Source organism: Felis catus, chromosome B2, assembly GCF_018350175.1.
Source record: "Felis catus isolate Fca126 chromosome B2, F.catus_Fca126_mat1.0, whole genome shotgun sequence".
Classification (NCBI taxonomy): Eukaryota; Metazoa; Chordata; class Mammalia; order Carnivora; family Felidae; genus Felis; species Felis catus.
The window spans coordinates 75260148-75274748 of record NC_058372.1 but is presented as its reverse complement, the minus strand read 5'-3'; the positions used below and the strand labels follow the sequence as shown (position 1 = coordinate 75274748).

Below are 14601 nucleotides of genomic sequence, written 5' to 3'. Positions count from 1 at the left end.
ATAGCTGTGAAAGCACACATGATTTGCTGCCACACAACGGAAGAAAATACAAAATCTATATGATAATGCCTTATATAGAGAGTATATAAAATTACACCTTTATATACTCAGTTTTAGCTGAGTTACAACTCAGTAACAAGAAGAAAAACAATCCAATTTAAAAATGGGCAGAATGTGGAGGGATGGGCTAAGTGGGTGATGGGCACTAAGGAAGGCACTTGCTGGGATGAGCACTGGGTATTATATGGAAGTGATGGATCGCTGGGTTCTACTCCTGTAACCAATACTACACTGTATGTTAACTAACTTGAATTTAAATAAATAAATTTAAAATTAAAAAAAATGAAAATGGGCAGAAGACTTAAACAGATACCCTACAAAAGACAACACACCAATGGCCAATAAGCACATGATAATATGTTCAACATCACTAGGCATCAGACAAAAGCAAATTAAAATCGCAGTAAGATACCAGTACACTCTAAAATTTAAAAGATTAATAATTCGAAGTTCATGAGGATGTAGAAAACCTGAAAATCTCATAAAACACTGGTGCGACTGTAAAATGGCACAAATATTTTTGGGAAGAAACCCTGGCATATCCTTAAAAGTTTGAAACAGTATATTCAAAAGCACAATTATCTAACTAGTAAGTATTTTTCTCTACATCAGAGATAGAAATATATACAGGGGCGCTTGGGTGGCTCAGTCGGTTAAGCGTCCGACTTCAGCTCAGGTCATGATCTCACAGCTTGTGGGTTTGAGCCCTATGTTGAGCTCTGTGCTGACATCTCAGAGCCGGGAGCCCACTTCGGATTCTGTGTCTCTCTCTCTCTCTGCCCTTCCCCCAACCGCACTATGTCTCTCTCAAAAAGAAATCAACATTAAAAAACATTTTTTAAAGAAATATATACAGAACAAAACAGGGTTAAAAAAAAGTCAAATATATAGTTACCGTATGACTCCAAGTTGTGCTTCTCATTATCCGTCCAAAGGAAATTAAAAAATACATCCACAGAAAGATTTGGACATGAATGTTCTGGGGACCAGGGACTGTTCTGGGGGAATGGCAAGCTTCCCTGAGTGACATCTCATTCTAAGAACCGAGTGCTTGCGGGAAGCGTGGATGTGGCCGCCTACGGTGCTCTCAGCTTGCCTGGTATGGAACCATTGCCTCATCAGCAGGGCCCCAGTCTTAGTGTGTTGCCTCACAGATAAAACCTCCACACCATGCACGAGTGGTGACGGGGTGGCAGAAGAGAACCTTGACCAGGAAAGAAAACCTTCTTTTTGCGTTTTGGACGGATCACTCTGGTATTGTTTTGAGCTCTGTCACACTGGCAACCCTGGGTGAAAAGAATTCACAGTAAGACCAGAGCCGAAAGATACCAAACGATTGGCACTGGTTAAGGTTTCTCTTTTCTTTTTTAAGTTATTAGAATTTTAAATATAGTAGGCCGGAGTCTGGTTCATGTGGTTCCTCAGTAGATACGGCCCCAGACAGGACAAGTTTATGTGGCAGAGGTAGCAGACCACAGAGGAAGTGTGACCGAGCCTTTGCCCCCAGAATGAATATGGAAGTGGAGCATTCTGGAGTGTGACAGCACCCTGCACTCCTGTCTCATTCTATCACGCTGAGGTAAAAAGTGAGAGCCCAGAGCAGTGTCTAGACAGAACATAGTCTTACCTTGGACAATTTCTGTTCTCTTTGTAGACTGTGGTAGGCAGAATGCTCATCCTTAAGTGTCAATCCCTAACGCCTGCAAACTGTAATATGTTACATTAAACAGCAAAAGGCTCTGCAGCTGTTAAACAAGATTTTACGATTGGGAGATTATTCTGGTTTGTGGGTGGGCCCAATCTAATCATGTGAGCCCTTAAAAGTAGCGAACTTTCTCCAGCGGGGGCAAAAGATATGGCAGAAGGGAAATTGGGCGAGATTTGAAGATTTGAAGCCCGAGAGGGACTGGATGGGCCAGTGCTGGAGTGGCCACAAAGAAAGCACGGGAAGGAACGTAGGCAGCTTTTACAAAAAGACCAGCCCCCAGCTGACAGCTAGCAAGAAAATGGGACAAGGAAATGGGGAACTCCATCCTACAGCTGCAAGGAATTGAATCCGGCCAACAACCTCGATGACCTAGAAGCACAATCTTCCCCAGAGCCTCTAGGGAAGACTGCAGCCTAATTGAACAACCTAATTTCAGCCTTGGGAGGCCTTCCGCAGAGGACCCAGCTGAGCCCCGTTGTGCCCAGACTTCTGAGCCATGAAACTGTGAGATAATAAACGGGTGCTGTTTTGAGTCACTAAGTTTGTGGTAATTTTTCTGGCAGCAGTAGAAAACTAATACATAAACTTAATTCATTTATTTTTTTGAGAGAGACAGAGAGTGTGAGCAGGGGAGGGGTAGAGAGAGAGGGAGAGACACAATGTCAAGCAGGCTCCGTGCTGTCAGCACAGAGCCCAACACAGGGCTCAAACTCACAAACCATGAGATCATGACCTGAGCCAAGAACTAAGAGTTGGACGCTTAAGCAACTGAGCCACCCAAACACCCCAAATGTTTATTTTTGAGACAGCATGAGTGGGGGAGGGTCAGAGAGAGAGGGAGACACAGAATCCGAAGCAGGCTCCAGGCTCTGAGCTGTCAGCACAGAGCCTGTCATGGGGCTGGAATCCACAGACTTTGAGATGATGACCTGAGACAAAGTTGGACGCTTAACCAACTGAGCCACCCAGGTGCCCCAACACATTTTTTTTTTTTAAAGCAAGCAAGCAGAATTCTTAGGCAAAAGTGGTTTTGAATTCCCTTTTCTTATTGCAAACATGTGATGTAAGAGTCTTAATGTTTGATCAAAAAAGTCTTAGTCTTTGATCAAAAAAGAAGTTACAATCCATATTTCCACCTGTGCCCCTCAGTATATGGCTGTATACAATGGGAGAATGAAGCTCTATACAGGGTATTTTCTCTCTAAGGCCTTCTAGAAGACCCTAGAGTGGAGGATGGATTTCAGTGAGATCAAGACTGTAACCAGGCTACTGTCCTAATCCAGTTGAGGGACGATAGGGCAGGGCTAGCTGCTGTGGTGAAGTCAGTTTGGAAAGAGAGACACTGGTTCCAAATGGTTCTGGAAGAGCCAGTTAGGTGGAAGGTAATCCCAGTGAATCTGAGAATGCAAGAGGAGAGGCTTGGGGAGCAATGCCCGTGGTATGAGTTGATTATGGGGGAGGGGGTACTTGTGGAACATCCATGTAGCATCCAGGAGATGTGTGGATATTGAATACTGAAGCTCAATGATTCTCAGAGACTCCAATTTGGGAATAAGTAACACACAGGTTCAGAAGATGCTTATTATGGGTTCCCTTTTGCTTTAGAACACAGTAAGAAGAGGAATGTGGAAGAAAGAAACAGGATTTTGTTTGAGGTCATTAGAAAAGGATTGGAGAGGGGTGCCTGGGTGGCTCAGTTGGTTAAGCGGCTGACTTCGGCTCAGGTCATGATCTCACGGTCCGTGAGTTCGAGCCCCACGTCGGGCTCTGTGCTGACAGCTCAGAGCCTGGAGCCTGTTTCAGATTCTGTGTCTCCCTCTCTCTGACCCTCCCCCGTTCATGCTCTCTCTCTGTCTCAAAAATAAATAAACATTAAAAAAAAAAAAAAGGATTGGAGACAAAAAAGGACAGAAAAGATGAGACAACTGTTGGGTGAGGTGGAATTGATAGATTTACTAATAAACTACAAAACAGGCATGCCTAGAGAGTTCATAAATCTCTCTTAGAGGAGAAAAAGGAGATGGCAGGGAGGCAGAAGCTGGAGATGGCAGGGAGGCAGAAGCTGGAGGCAGAAGCTCGTGTTAGCCACGAGGGCTCAGGACGGCTCTGTCCTGCCTGGGTGAATGACAGTGTGGCTGGAGGTGGATAATGAAGAGGAAGGCACAGGAAAGGATTCCACCAGCCACCTGCACACATGCGCCTTCATCAACTGGGTATTTGTCATTTCAGGAATGCAAACCTATTGTGTTTCTCCTGACTATATCATTCAGCAAAGATTTAGCTATTCACATCATTTTCAGGAAAATTGGAGCTGGCTCCCTGCACCCCCATTTCTGTGCACACAGAGCTGCTGTATTGACTAAGACTGAAAAAAATCTGAGTTAGCTTCAGCAGTAGCCACCCATGCATTCAACAGTTTCCTCTGGAAAAGCTCACGGTGACTCTTCTTGATACCCTCTGCTAAATCCCAATCTGTGAAAATATTTGAAGGCTGTGCACAGCATCTGGAGGAAAGAATGAATCACCCACACACCAGAGCTCACGAGGGCTCCCTGCTGAACTACCAGCTGCGGGGAAAGCAGCCAGCCAGGGAAGGTACCATTTAGGACACAGTGTTCTAGATGGGCTCAAAAAGAATTAAAATTTAACCCATTCCAGAGCACCAAAGGATTATTTTAGGTCATGGGACCAGATGCTACACTTTCATTACATTTCCTGATGCCCCTAATTTTGGCTAAGAATTGAAATAGTTGTTAAGATTCTCTTAGACTCTCTCACACATCTAATTGCAAGCTGCAGATATGAAATGTCTCCAGAATCTTTTCCTGCTGCCTTTTTAAGTCCCCCTTAGACACCCATCCAATATTGTTGAATTCAAACACATTTCTACCACAAGAATTAAAAAGTACTTAAGTATACATTTATTCTACTCGGTATCAATGCCACACACACACACACACACACACACACACACAATGTTTCGATCACTTAATAAGTTAAAACATTCCATGTTTTAATAGTTAATAACAAGGACATAAATGATCATTTCCTGAGTTAACAGTGCAATGTAAAATTTAATCTGTATTGCTAATAAGACATTTTACAGCATAGAAATGTGATCAAAATGATCATTTACTTTATCATGTCATAAAACACCAGAGTTTACTGTAGTACAGTGATACACTTTAAATGGTAAGGAAGTCTGTGACTCATCACAAAAGACACCTGTATGTACTTGTTGCCATGGTCAATTCCAGGTCAAATATCAATAGCAAAATAAGTTATGGTACAAAATAAAGTCAACAAGTTGCCTCTACTGAAGGAACATTTGATTTCATTGAAGAAACTGAAACCTGGATTCTAGTTAACCTTTTAGTTAGTATGTACAAAAACGTTCTCTTAAAAAATACTAAGTAATCACAAATTTAGACAAAACAGTTGAATAAAGGATGATGACAGCTCTTCATTATGCTGTAAAACTATGGATCTCCTCTTTGGAAAAGTTCCTATCACGCAGCAACCTGGAAAACAAATAAAAAGTACATGTTTCTTTGGCAAAATGTTTAAAAATAAAGAAGATCAAAGTTGACTGTCATAACCATAGTATTTTTTCATTTTCCCCGCTTAGTATGCACTTTCTCTTCAAATATCTAGTCAGTGTTCAAATTTTCAACTGTCTCATAAATGCCGTAATTCTAAAGTTTGTTTAATGCCAACTAAAATCTACTCAGTGTGATTAGCTGATGTCTTTTAGGTATCTTTTGATCTGTGAGATCCCTTCCATCTCTCTCTCTCTTCGTCCTGTGATTTCTTTGTTGACAAAACCAGATTTTTAGGTCTTGCGCCACCCAGAGTCTCCATTTTGCTGCATCTCTGTGGTATACTTTAATAATATGTTGCTGTGTCTCTTATTTCCCACATTTTAATAATTGGATCTCGAGGCTTGATCAGATACGGGTTCAATTCTTTTTGACAAGACTATCTCCTAGGTAGTGTTCTTCCATCAGGAGGCTCATCATACCTGGTTGCCTCTCTTTTTGGCTGCTAACAACCATTGGGGATCTACGTATACACCCATTAGTTCATGAGGGACTGAAGTTGCTGATACTCCTGTAACTCTTTCTTCATTTATCAGCTGAGGAATTCTATAGAGAAAAACGAACATCTGCTAATTTATTATGTAGTTGCCCAGTGGCACACCTCACAGAAAAGGCAGAATAAATGCTTCCCCCCCCCCCCGCTTTATTCACCAGTTTTCAGAGTAAGGAGTTGATCCCCCAGCACTCTATTCTCATTCTCCCAAACTGAACAAGACAAGCAGAAATGTCGCTGAAGTATAATTCAATTTGGAAAACAGTATAAAGACTGAAATCTTAGAAGTAGCTCTGTTTAAAATGCTGCTGAAACTAGAGAAGGCCAAATACCATATGATTTCACTCATGTGGAATTCAAGAAGCAAAACAAACAAAGAAAAAAGAAACCAAAAAAAAAGAAAAAAAGAAAAAAAGAAAGACTCTTAAATACAGAGAACAAACTGATGGCTGCCAGAGGGGGGCAGGGAGGGGGGTGGGTGGGTGAAACAGGTTGAGCACTGAGTAATGTACAGAAATGTTGAATCATAGTGTATGCCTGAAACTAATATAACACTGTATGTTAATTATACTTCAGTAAAAAAGAAGAAAACGAAGTCGAAAATAAAAACATTTATTTAGTACTTGCTATATATGTAGTCACTGTGCTATGCACTTCACATTCCTAAGTATTATAATTTATTCCCTTGTACAGGTGAGTGCACTAAAGCTTAGAAAGGTTAAGTATTTGGTTCTAGGACACGTGACTTGTGATTACAGATGCTTACAAGTGGCAGAGCTGGGATTCAAACTCAAATCAGCGGCTTCTAGGCAAACACACATATTCAGACGATGTAAGGGTGTGCGCAGGAGTCACGGGGCCAACTCTGTGCAATGGTCAAGCCTCTCACTGTTTGGACTCACCTACCTTTCTAGCCACACTTTCTGTCCCTGCCTGGCCACACCAGGCTAGTCTTCTGCATATCTGCCCCTTAATGGGTCTGCTTGTTCCTCGGCCCATCCAACCCTTCCCCGCTTCCTGTGACTGGCAGCATTTTGGCCGTCACTCAAACAACAGGTCTTTCTGACCATGCAGCAACTCTCCCTCCAATACACACCTGCCCAGGTGTAACTTGCCTCTTCCTGAATCTCCTTAACAATTGGGTTCCACCTCTAGTAAGAGGGTTTATGATATTCAGAGTCATATTTTAGTTATTAATGCATGCATTTGCTTCCACCACTAGACAGTGTGGGCCTCGATACCAGAGCCTGTTTTATTCATCTGTGCCACAAACACAGAGGGGATTTGGTAGATGAAAGCACCTTTACTGAGCAAGTGATTATCTTGCTCTTTATATCACAATAAAATCAGTTTCTGAGTCTTTCTCTTATCATATCATGCAAACCTAACGAATTTTCACCAAATATGGAGACTGTGTTTGAAATGGTTATACTTCTGTAGCAGACATGAGATTCATTTTGGAGGGCCTGAAGGAGTGAGAATCGCCCCCAAAGGAGTCATTTCTCAGGACAGCAAAACCTATGATCTAATAAGAGACCCACGTAAATGTCAAGTAAGAGACACAAGACATTCATTAAGATGATCGAGACGAGGAAATCAAAGAAACAGGAGTCCTAAATTACAAGTCACAGGGCACAGGCTATGAACTGCCAAGTACAGGCACGTTCAAAGATACTGTGGATTCAGCTTGCAGACCACTGCAATAAAGTAAATATCAAAATAGGGCGAGTCAAATGAATTGTTTTGTTTTCCAATGCATAGCAAAGTTCTATTTACACTACAGTCTATTCAGTGTGCAACAGCATTGTGTCTAAAAAACAATGTACATACCTTAATTAAAAAAATACTTCACTACTAAAAAAAAAACGCTAACCATTGTCTGGGCTCTCGGCAAGTTGCAATCACCGATCACAGATCACCGTAACACATGTGAGAATAATGAAAAATAGTGAAATACTGTGACAATTACCAAAATGTGACACAGAAACACTGTTGGCAGGACAGCAACAATGGACTTGTATGATGCAGGGTTGCCACAATCTGCAGTATGTAACAAAAACGCAGTATGTGTGAAGCCAGTAAGTAGAGAGAAATAAAAAAAGGTATGTCTGTACTATCTGAATCAAGCTACATCTCACAAGGCAATTCTGTGCAGCATGTTCAACTGTGAGCAAAAGCAGGGATCCATACATGACCAGTGATCCCCCTGAGCAATTCTTGGCAAGCCAGCTAGCAGCATGGAAAGATTAGCTCTGAGGTAAAGCTGAGAAAATAAAGCTGTAGAGATTACATTCAATTTTATAAATGCAGAAGTACTAGGATCTTGGCTATCTTCTATTCAATTACACATAGACTGAGGCTCCGGAATGCAAGGAAGTGGGTATGCAAATGAAGAGCCTGCAAATAGACCATTGTTCATGGGAGAAAACAGCACACTTCTAATAGGAGGCTGTACCAGGGATTCTTCCTCAGTCAGTTAATTGAGCTAAATGGCCTTAAAGACACAGTCTCTTTCAATGCTGAAGAGTTTATGATTCACATAATTTAAAATGATAATTAAATTGCAGTCTGCTATGAAGTAAGCATTAAGATACGTCTAAAATAGCAGTGTCAGGGCGCCTGGGTGGCTCAGTTGGTTAAGCGTCCAACTTCGGCTCAGGACATGATCTTGGGGCTTTGGAGTTCGAGCCCCACGTCGGGCTCTGTGCTGACAGCCTGGAGTCTGGAGCCTCCTTCGGATTCTGGGTCTCCCTCTCTCTGCCCCTTCCCCAGCTCACACTCTTTCTTTCTCTCAAAAAAATAAACATTAAAAAATTTTTTTTTAAATAGCAGTGTCAACAAAGTAAAAGAATGTAGCCTTTAGCCTTTTTCTTTCCGAAAAATTATTTTACTTCAAATCATACTGTTATTCTTCACTATAAATTTAATAGTTTTGTTTCAGCTTTGAAAGATTAAAAGTTTAGACAGTAATTTTTTAAAAAATTTGAAGTTGAGAGTGCTTATACAAAAGAACATTTTTTTCTGAAGGTATTACAATCCAGAAATAGAATTCAATTTAATTAAAATACTTTTTTAAATGCAACATAGAAACATTTCTCAATGCATGTACTGAGGTCAATATGTTTCTTAATTAAAATTAAAAATAGTTAGAGAGAAAAGTAACCAGAAAATGTGAGGTTTAGTCATATCTCAAACAAGGAAAAACAGGGTAGTTGAGGCAGTCATATTTTAAAATCACCTATACACCTAACAGTGCCTACATAAATAATGAAATATTTTAAAGTGTCATTTTAGATTTAAATCAGAGCCAGGTGAATTTCGAGTAAGATGAACACTACCATTGATGTTTCGTCATCCAGTGTCAACTTGGAGTCTTAGCTTATTTATGTTCTAGTCTCTCCTTTTGTCTTGACGTCTGGCTTTCAATCCCTGTATTATTTACTAGCTTTTGCCTAACTGCAGAGAATGAAGAAAGGTGGAAAGCTGCAACGAGATGCACAATGCTTATTAATTATGTCCCAGATAAGAAAGTGGCACCATGTATCCACACTGCCAGTCATTGGCAATGATCATCATCCACATCTAACTCTATGCATAATCCTGGCCTCCAACCTCTCACCTGCATGAAGGTTAAAAACTACTATTTTCTGAGGCTGTAACCGACTATTGTAGTGCAGGTTTGTATGAATGGGAAGAACAGAGCTAAGTCGATTGCTTCTTACGGAAGATTTTCATTTCACAGTGTTGGGCATTCTTTTCCGTACCACATTGCTACTCACCGTATTCCTTGTTCTGTAAATGGGGTTGGTCCACAAATGCAGATGAGGACTTTGGATTTGTCTGAACTTCTTTTCAAAAATTCAGAAAGAAGAGCTGGTGAAATGTGTCCCCATTTGCCATTCCATTCAGAAGTGGGTGCTGAGAGAACAAATTCAACATCAAATCTGGAGGAAAGAAACATTTTTTTAAGTCTATTATTTGAACATTTTATTAGCATGTTTTAAGTTCATGAAAACATTTTCTTTTTTTCCCCTTGAGAACAACTGAATACCTAAACTGTAGTGTATGAAGTGTATAAATTGATACACTTGCTAGAAAAGCACTAGAACAGATGATAAGCAAGAGGTTAACAAAAACATATAGGTAAATCCGTATTTACTAAGGGTTAACTTTTGCTACGAATAAGAAGAGTAATCTGGCGTTATTTACTGAACTCACTAGAAAGAGAGTTCCAAGGGATCTCAAAGAACTCCACATTTCTATTCATAATCTGCCTGTATAAATCACAGAACAGAGCAATTACCATTGGCATGTGCGTTTTAATCTCCGACCCAAACCTCTCCAACGAGCTCCAGACCCAAGAGCCTAATGGATTCATTTCTTGCTGTCTTCAACATCAACTTATGATCTCCCTATCCCACACCCGAGGTTATCTTTGTGAACGGCGCCATGGTCCACTTGGTTGCAAAAGCCAGGAGCTTGGGATTCATCCAGGAGACCTTTCTCTGCCTCACCTGCCATAAGCATATCCTCACCAAGTCCTGGCTCCTAACTGTGTGTCTACTTGGCTCAGTCTTCACGTGCTGCCCATCCTCTTCCTGAAATGCTTCTACTAAGCCCCCCCCCCCGCTTCAGTTCTTAGCTCAAGCATCATTTCCAAAGGGGGAAGCACTGCAGCCCACAGTGCTCTGTTATATGTGTTGTAGGAATGCTTTCCTTTCCCTTTTCTTTGCAGCCCTTACTTCGGCCTGTAAATATGTGGTGATCAAGATGATTATCCTATTAATGTCTACCTTGCCCGCTACATCATAAGCTCCATGAGAGCAAGGATCACGCTCTGGCTGTCACTGCATCCCTACTGGCCAACACACAGGAGGCATTCAGATACTAAGAAACGAAACACATGAAAGAAAAAAAAAAATGGGTACAGAATTAAAATGAGAGAGAAGAACATCAAACCAAATCTCACAACGTACTCCAGACCATTTCTTCCCACAGCTCTGTGATCTGTTAAGTGAATTGCTGGTAAAGAATCACAGTAAATTAAAAATGTTTTGTTGTACCTGCTCTCCATTGTAGCAAACACGATTCATTCTTAACCATTTTTAGCAGATCAAATGACTTTCTACATTTCCTAGTGAATAACTGAGATGCTTTCTCAAGACGAGCAGAAATAAATCATACGTTAACATCAATCTTAAGAAAAAGGAGAAGCGAACAGTTTCTCTTGTGAGGGGGCCCAGGGAGCCAAATGTCAGAACAGAAACAAGACATGGCCGGTGCCACTGCCCTCACGTCGCTGTGCGACAGCTCAGGTAAGGTGCCTGCAAACTGACTGGCACAGAGCAGCACAGGCCAACGCTGAGTGTCTGCAGAGGCTCGGAGAACCAGTCCAGGCTCTCACCCAGACCTCTTGGTCTTATTTGTTCATTTGCAGAATGAGGTGGGAAAACTATATCATCTCTGTTCTAATATTCTGATTTTATATTTAAAAACCCTACAGAATTATGTTCTATTTCTTACCTTTAAGGTCCCCATGTGGTTTTAGCAGCAATCTATTCTACTCTGTACAAAACAGCTTCCCCAAATACTTTCTTTCACTAACTTATTTTTCGTTGCTGGCATTTAAAATTTAAAATAGTTTTAGATAATTCCAGAATGTACTATTTGTACACTGCTCTGGGTTTGGCTTGAGGTAAGTGTGCAAAAATACTTGAAGGAATAAAGAAACTTATTTACAAAGAAGCCATATTGGCTAAAAAACAAACAAACAAACAAACAAACAAACAAACAAACAAAAAATGTGCCTGGAAGAACAAAGTCATATGCTGGCATCTATGAAATCACATTAAAAAATGTACGTGAATTCATAAGTGCATTTTTTCTGAGAAGATCCATAGCCTTTCAGCAGATCATCAAAGGAGACCCAAAAGCAGCTGCAGAACCATTATGTTAAGACATTTCCAATTATACACAGACAACTGGATAAAAGATTGCAATTACCTGGTTAAATTAAAAATAAAAACTTGTCTCTTCTGGCTCTATTTCCAACAAGTTGGTCACTGGAATAAAACTTCTAAGATCTATAAATTAATACTGGTGTCCCTCTCACCTAATTTTCCTTTACTGAGATATTTAAAAGAAAAAAAAAAAAGCCTAGTCATTGGCATACCTTCTGCAGGCATCTACTAAAGGGTGATAAATAACTGAGATCCTTACATAAAGGGTGTAACCTTCCCATGCATTTCATATTTATTCACACAGCGGTCCCTCAGTCATAATTTTTGGGTGCTTAATGGAAAAAGCACAGCCACATGGATATAATTTTTAGGGATATTGTAAAGAGGATGCTCTCCTGCTTAGCCGCTACAGGATTAGAAGAGCTTAAAGTGGGATAGAAGCAATACCAAATTAAGATTCAAGAATATTTTAAAGAAGCATTCCTTTTTATCATATTAAGAAACAGGTGATTACTATGGAATCCTCTCTTCTGGGTTATTATGAATAAGGGCCAATTTGCTGTATGCAACAATTATAGCCGTGAGGCATAAGAGTGAATGTTCTGAAACTCTTTTCTGCCCTGTGATCTCAACATGCAGGAAAGGACTAGAACTCTTGAGAAGGTTACCTGAAAATAAATTTAGATAATCTATTAAGTGCAAACAAAGCAACATAAAAAGAGAGCAAGTGGGCGAGAGAAAGTAGACCTGCTTCTGGTAAAGACCTATGTGGTCTAAATGTCAATGGAAGTAAACAAGCTGGTGAAAATAATTACTATTTTTTTTTCAATATATGAAGTTTATTGTCAAATTGGTTTCCATACAACACCCAGTGCTAATCCCAAAAGGTGCCCTCCTCAATACCCATCACCCACCCCCCATCAACCCTCAGTTTGTTTAAGAGTCTCTTATGCTTTGGCTCTCTTCCACTCTAACCTCTTTTTTTTCCCTTCCCCTCCCCCATGGGTTTCTGTTAAGTTTCACATAAGAGTGAAAACATATGGTATCTGTCTTTCTCTGTATGGCTTATTTCACTTAGCATAACACTCTCCAGTTCCATCCACATTGCTACAAAGGGCCATATTTCATTCTTTCTCATTGCCACGTAGTACTCCATTGTGTATATAAACCACAATTTCTTTATCCATTCATCAGTTGATGGACATTTAGGCTCTTTCCATAATTTGGCTCTTGTTGAGAGTGCTGCTATAAACATTGGGGTACAAGTGCCCCTATGCATCAGTACTCCTGTATTCCTTGGATAAATTCCTAGCAGTGCTATTGCTGGGTCATACGGTAGGTCTATTTTTAATGTTTTGAGGAACCTCCACACTGTTTGCCAGAGTGGCTGCACCAATTTGCATTCCCAGCAACAGTGCAAGAGGGTTCCCGTTTCTCCACATCCTCTCCAGCATCTATAGTCACCTGTTTTGTTCATTTTGGCCACTCTGACTGGCGTGAGGTGATATCTGAGTGTGGTTTTGATTTGTATTTCCCTGATGAGGAGCGATGTTGAGCATCTTTTCATGTGCCTGTTGGCCATCTGGATGTCTTCTTTAGAGAAGTATCTATTTATGTTGAAAATAATTATTTTAAAGTAGACTGATAATGATCCAAGATGAAAAGTCTTGAAATACAAATGTAGGCATTCAATCTAAAATGACTGCAGAGCCTGCAGTCATCAACAACTGATTCCCTCCCCCTCCGGCCAATCAGCTTCCAAAATGTACCTCCTTCACATTTCTTACACATATCTCCTGCCTTCCTATTTTTACTGCCACAACTCTGCAATAGGCCTTTATATCTCTCAACTAAAATACTGCTCTAATATCCTTAGCCCTAATCTATCTGACACATCATGGCTATATTAGTTCTTCTAAAAACCCAGAACCCATCTTACAACTTTCTGCTCAGAAAGCTTCTGTGATTAGTCACTGCCTAGAGAAGGGTTTTTCAGGGTATTTGGAGCCCCAGCTTTTCCTGATTTCTCTAGATAAAGAAAAATACTAGATTATAGGGTATTTGTCTTTCTCTGACTGACTTACTTTGCTTAGCATTAAACTTTCTAGCTCCATCCATGTTATTGCAAATGGCAAGATTTCATTTTTTGATGGATGAACAATACCACATGATTTCACTCATATGTGGAACTTAAGAAACAAAACAAACACACAAAAAGAGAGAGAAAAACCAAGAAGCCACTCTTAACTATAGAGAACAAACTGGTGGTTACCAGGGGGGTGGTGGGTGGGAAGATGGGTGAAACAGGTGAAGGGGATTAAGAGCCCACCCATCACAATGAGCACTGAGTAACGTACAGAATTCCTGAATCACTATATTGTATACCTGAAACTAACAAAACACTGTATGTTAACCATACTGGAATCAAAATAAAAACCAATAAAAAAGAGAAAAATACTAGAAACAACAGGAAAACTAGTTATTTGCTCATAGGGTAATAATTCACAAAATAAACAGGTAGGGGTTAAAATTTGATAAAATATACATATTACAGAGACATTTCTCAAAATGAATCTGATGAAACACTAGTGTTCTTCCAGATGTGAGTGGTAATCTATGAGAGAAGGCTAACCTCTCAAATGAGTATGGGACTACTGGGTTAAGAAAAGTTAAATAGATTTCTTCAGAATTTCTCAAAACCTTGAATATGCTAACTTCGCAACAAATCTTCAAGAAGGTAATATGGTACACATTCTGTCTCAGACTTATTTAATCACAGAG

At 40.3% G+C, this 14601-nt stretch overlaps 2 protein-coding genes across 4 annotated transcripts in view; both read right to left on the bottom strand.

The window, feature by feature from the left end:
• The window catches only part of MRAP2 (melanocortin 2 receptor accessory protein 2), a 135282-nt gene extending 133060 nt beyond the window's left edge, over window positions 1–2222 (bottom strand). The window contains exons 1-2 of the mRNA XM_045057805.1: window positions 1688–2222; window positions 956–1346 (exon numbers count right to left, since the gene is read on the bottom strand). The gene's annotated coding sequence lies outside the window, so the exon portion shown is untranslated. The remainder of the gene's footprint in view (window positions 1–955; window positions 1347–1687) is intronic.
• A 2538-nt stretch (window positions 2223–4760) lies between these two features.
• CYB5R4 (cytochrome b5 reductase 4) overlaps window positions 4761–14601 on the bottom strand; it is a 100385-nt gene continuing 90544 nt past the window's right edge. For 2 of the 3 annotated variants that reach the window (XM_019830915.3, XM_019830914.3), the window contains exons 15-17: window positions 9640–9804; window positions 5790–5913; window positions 4761–5289 (exon numbers count right to left, since the gene is read on the bottom strand). In XM_019830915.3, the coding sequence (XP_019686474.2) occupies window positions 5278–5289; window positions 5790–5913; window positions 9640–9804 (301 nt within the window). In that variant the 3' untranslated portion in view covers window positions 4761–5277. The remainder of the gene's footprint in view (window positions 5290–5789; window positions 5914–9639; window positions 9805–14601) is intronic. The other variant, XM_003986344.4, reaches the window with a different exon arrangement.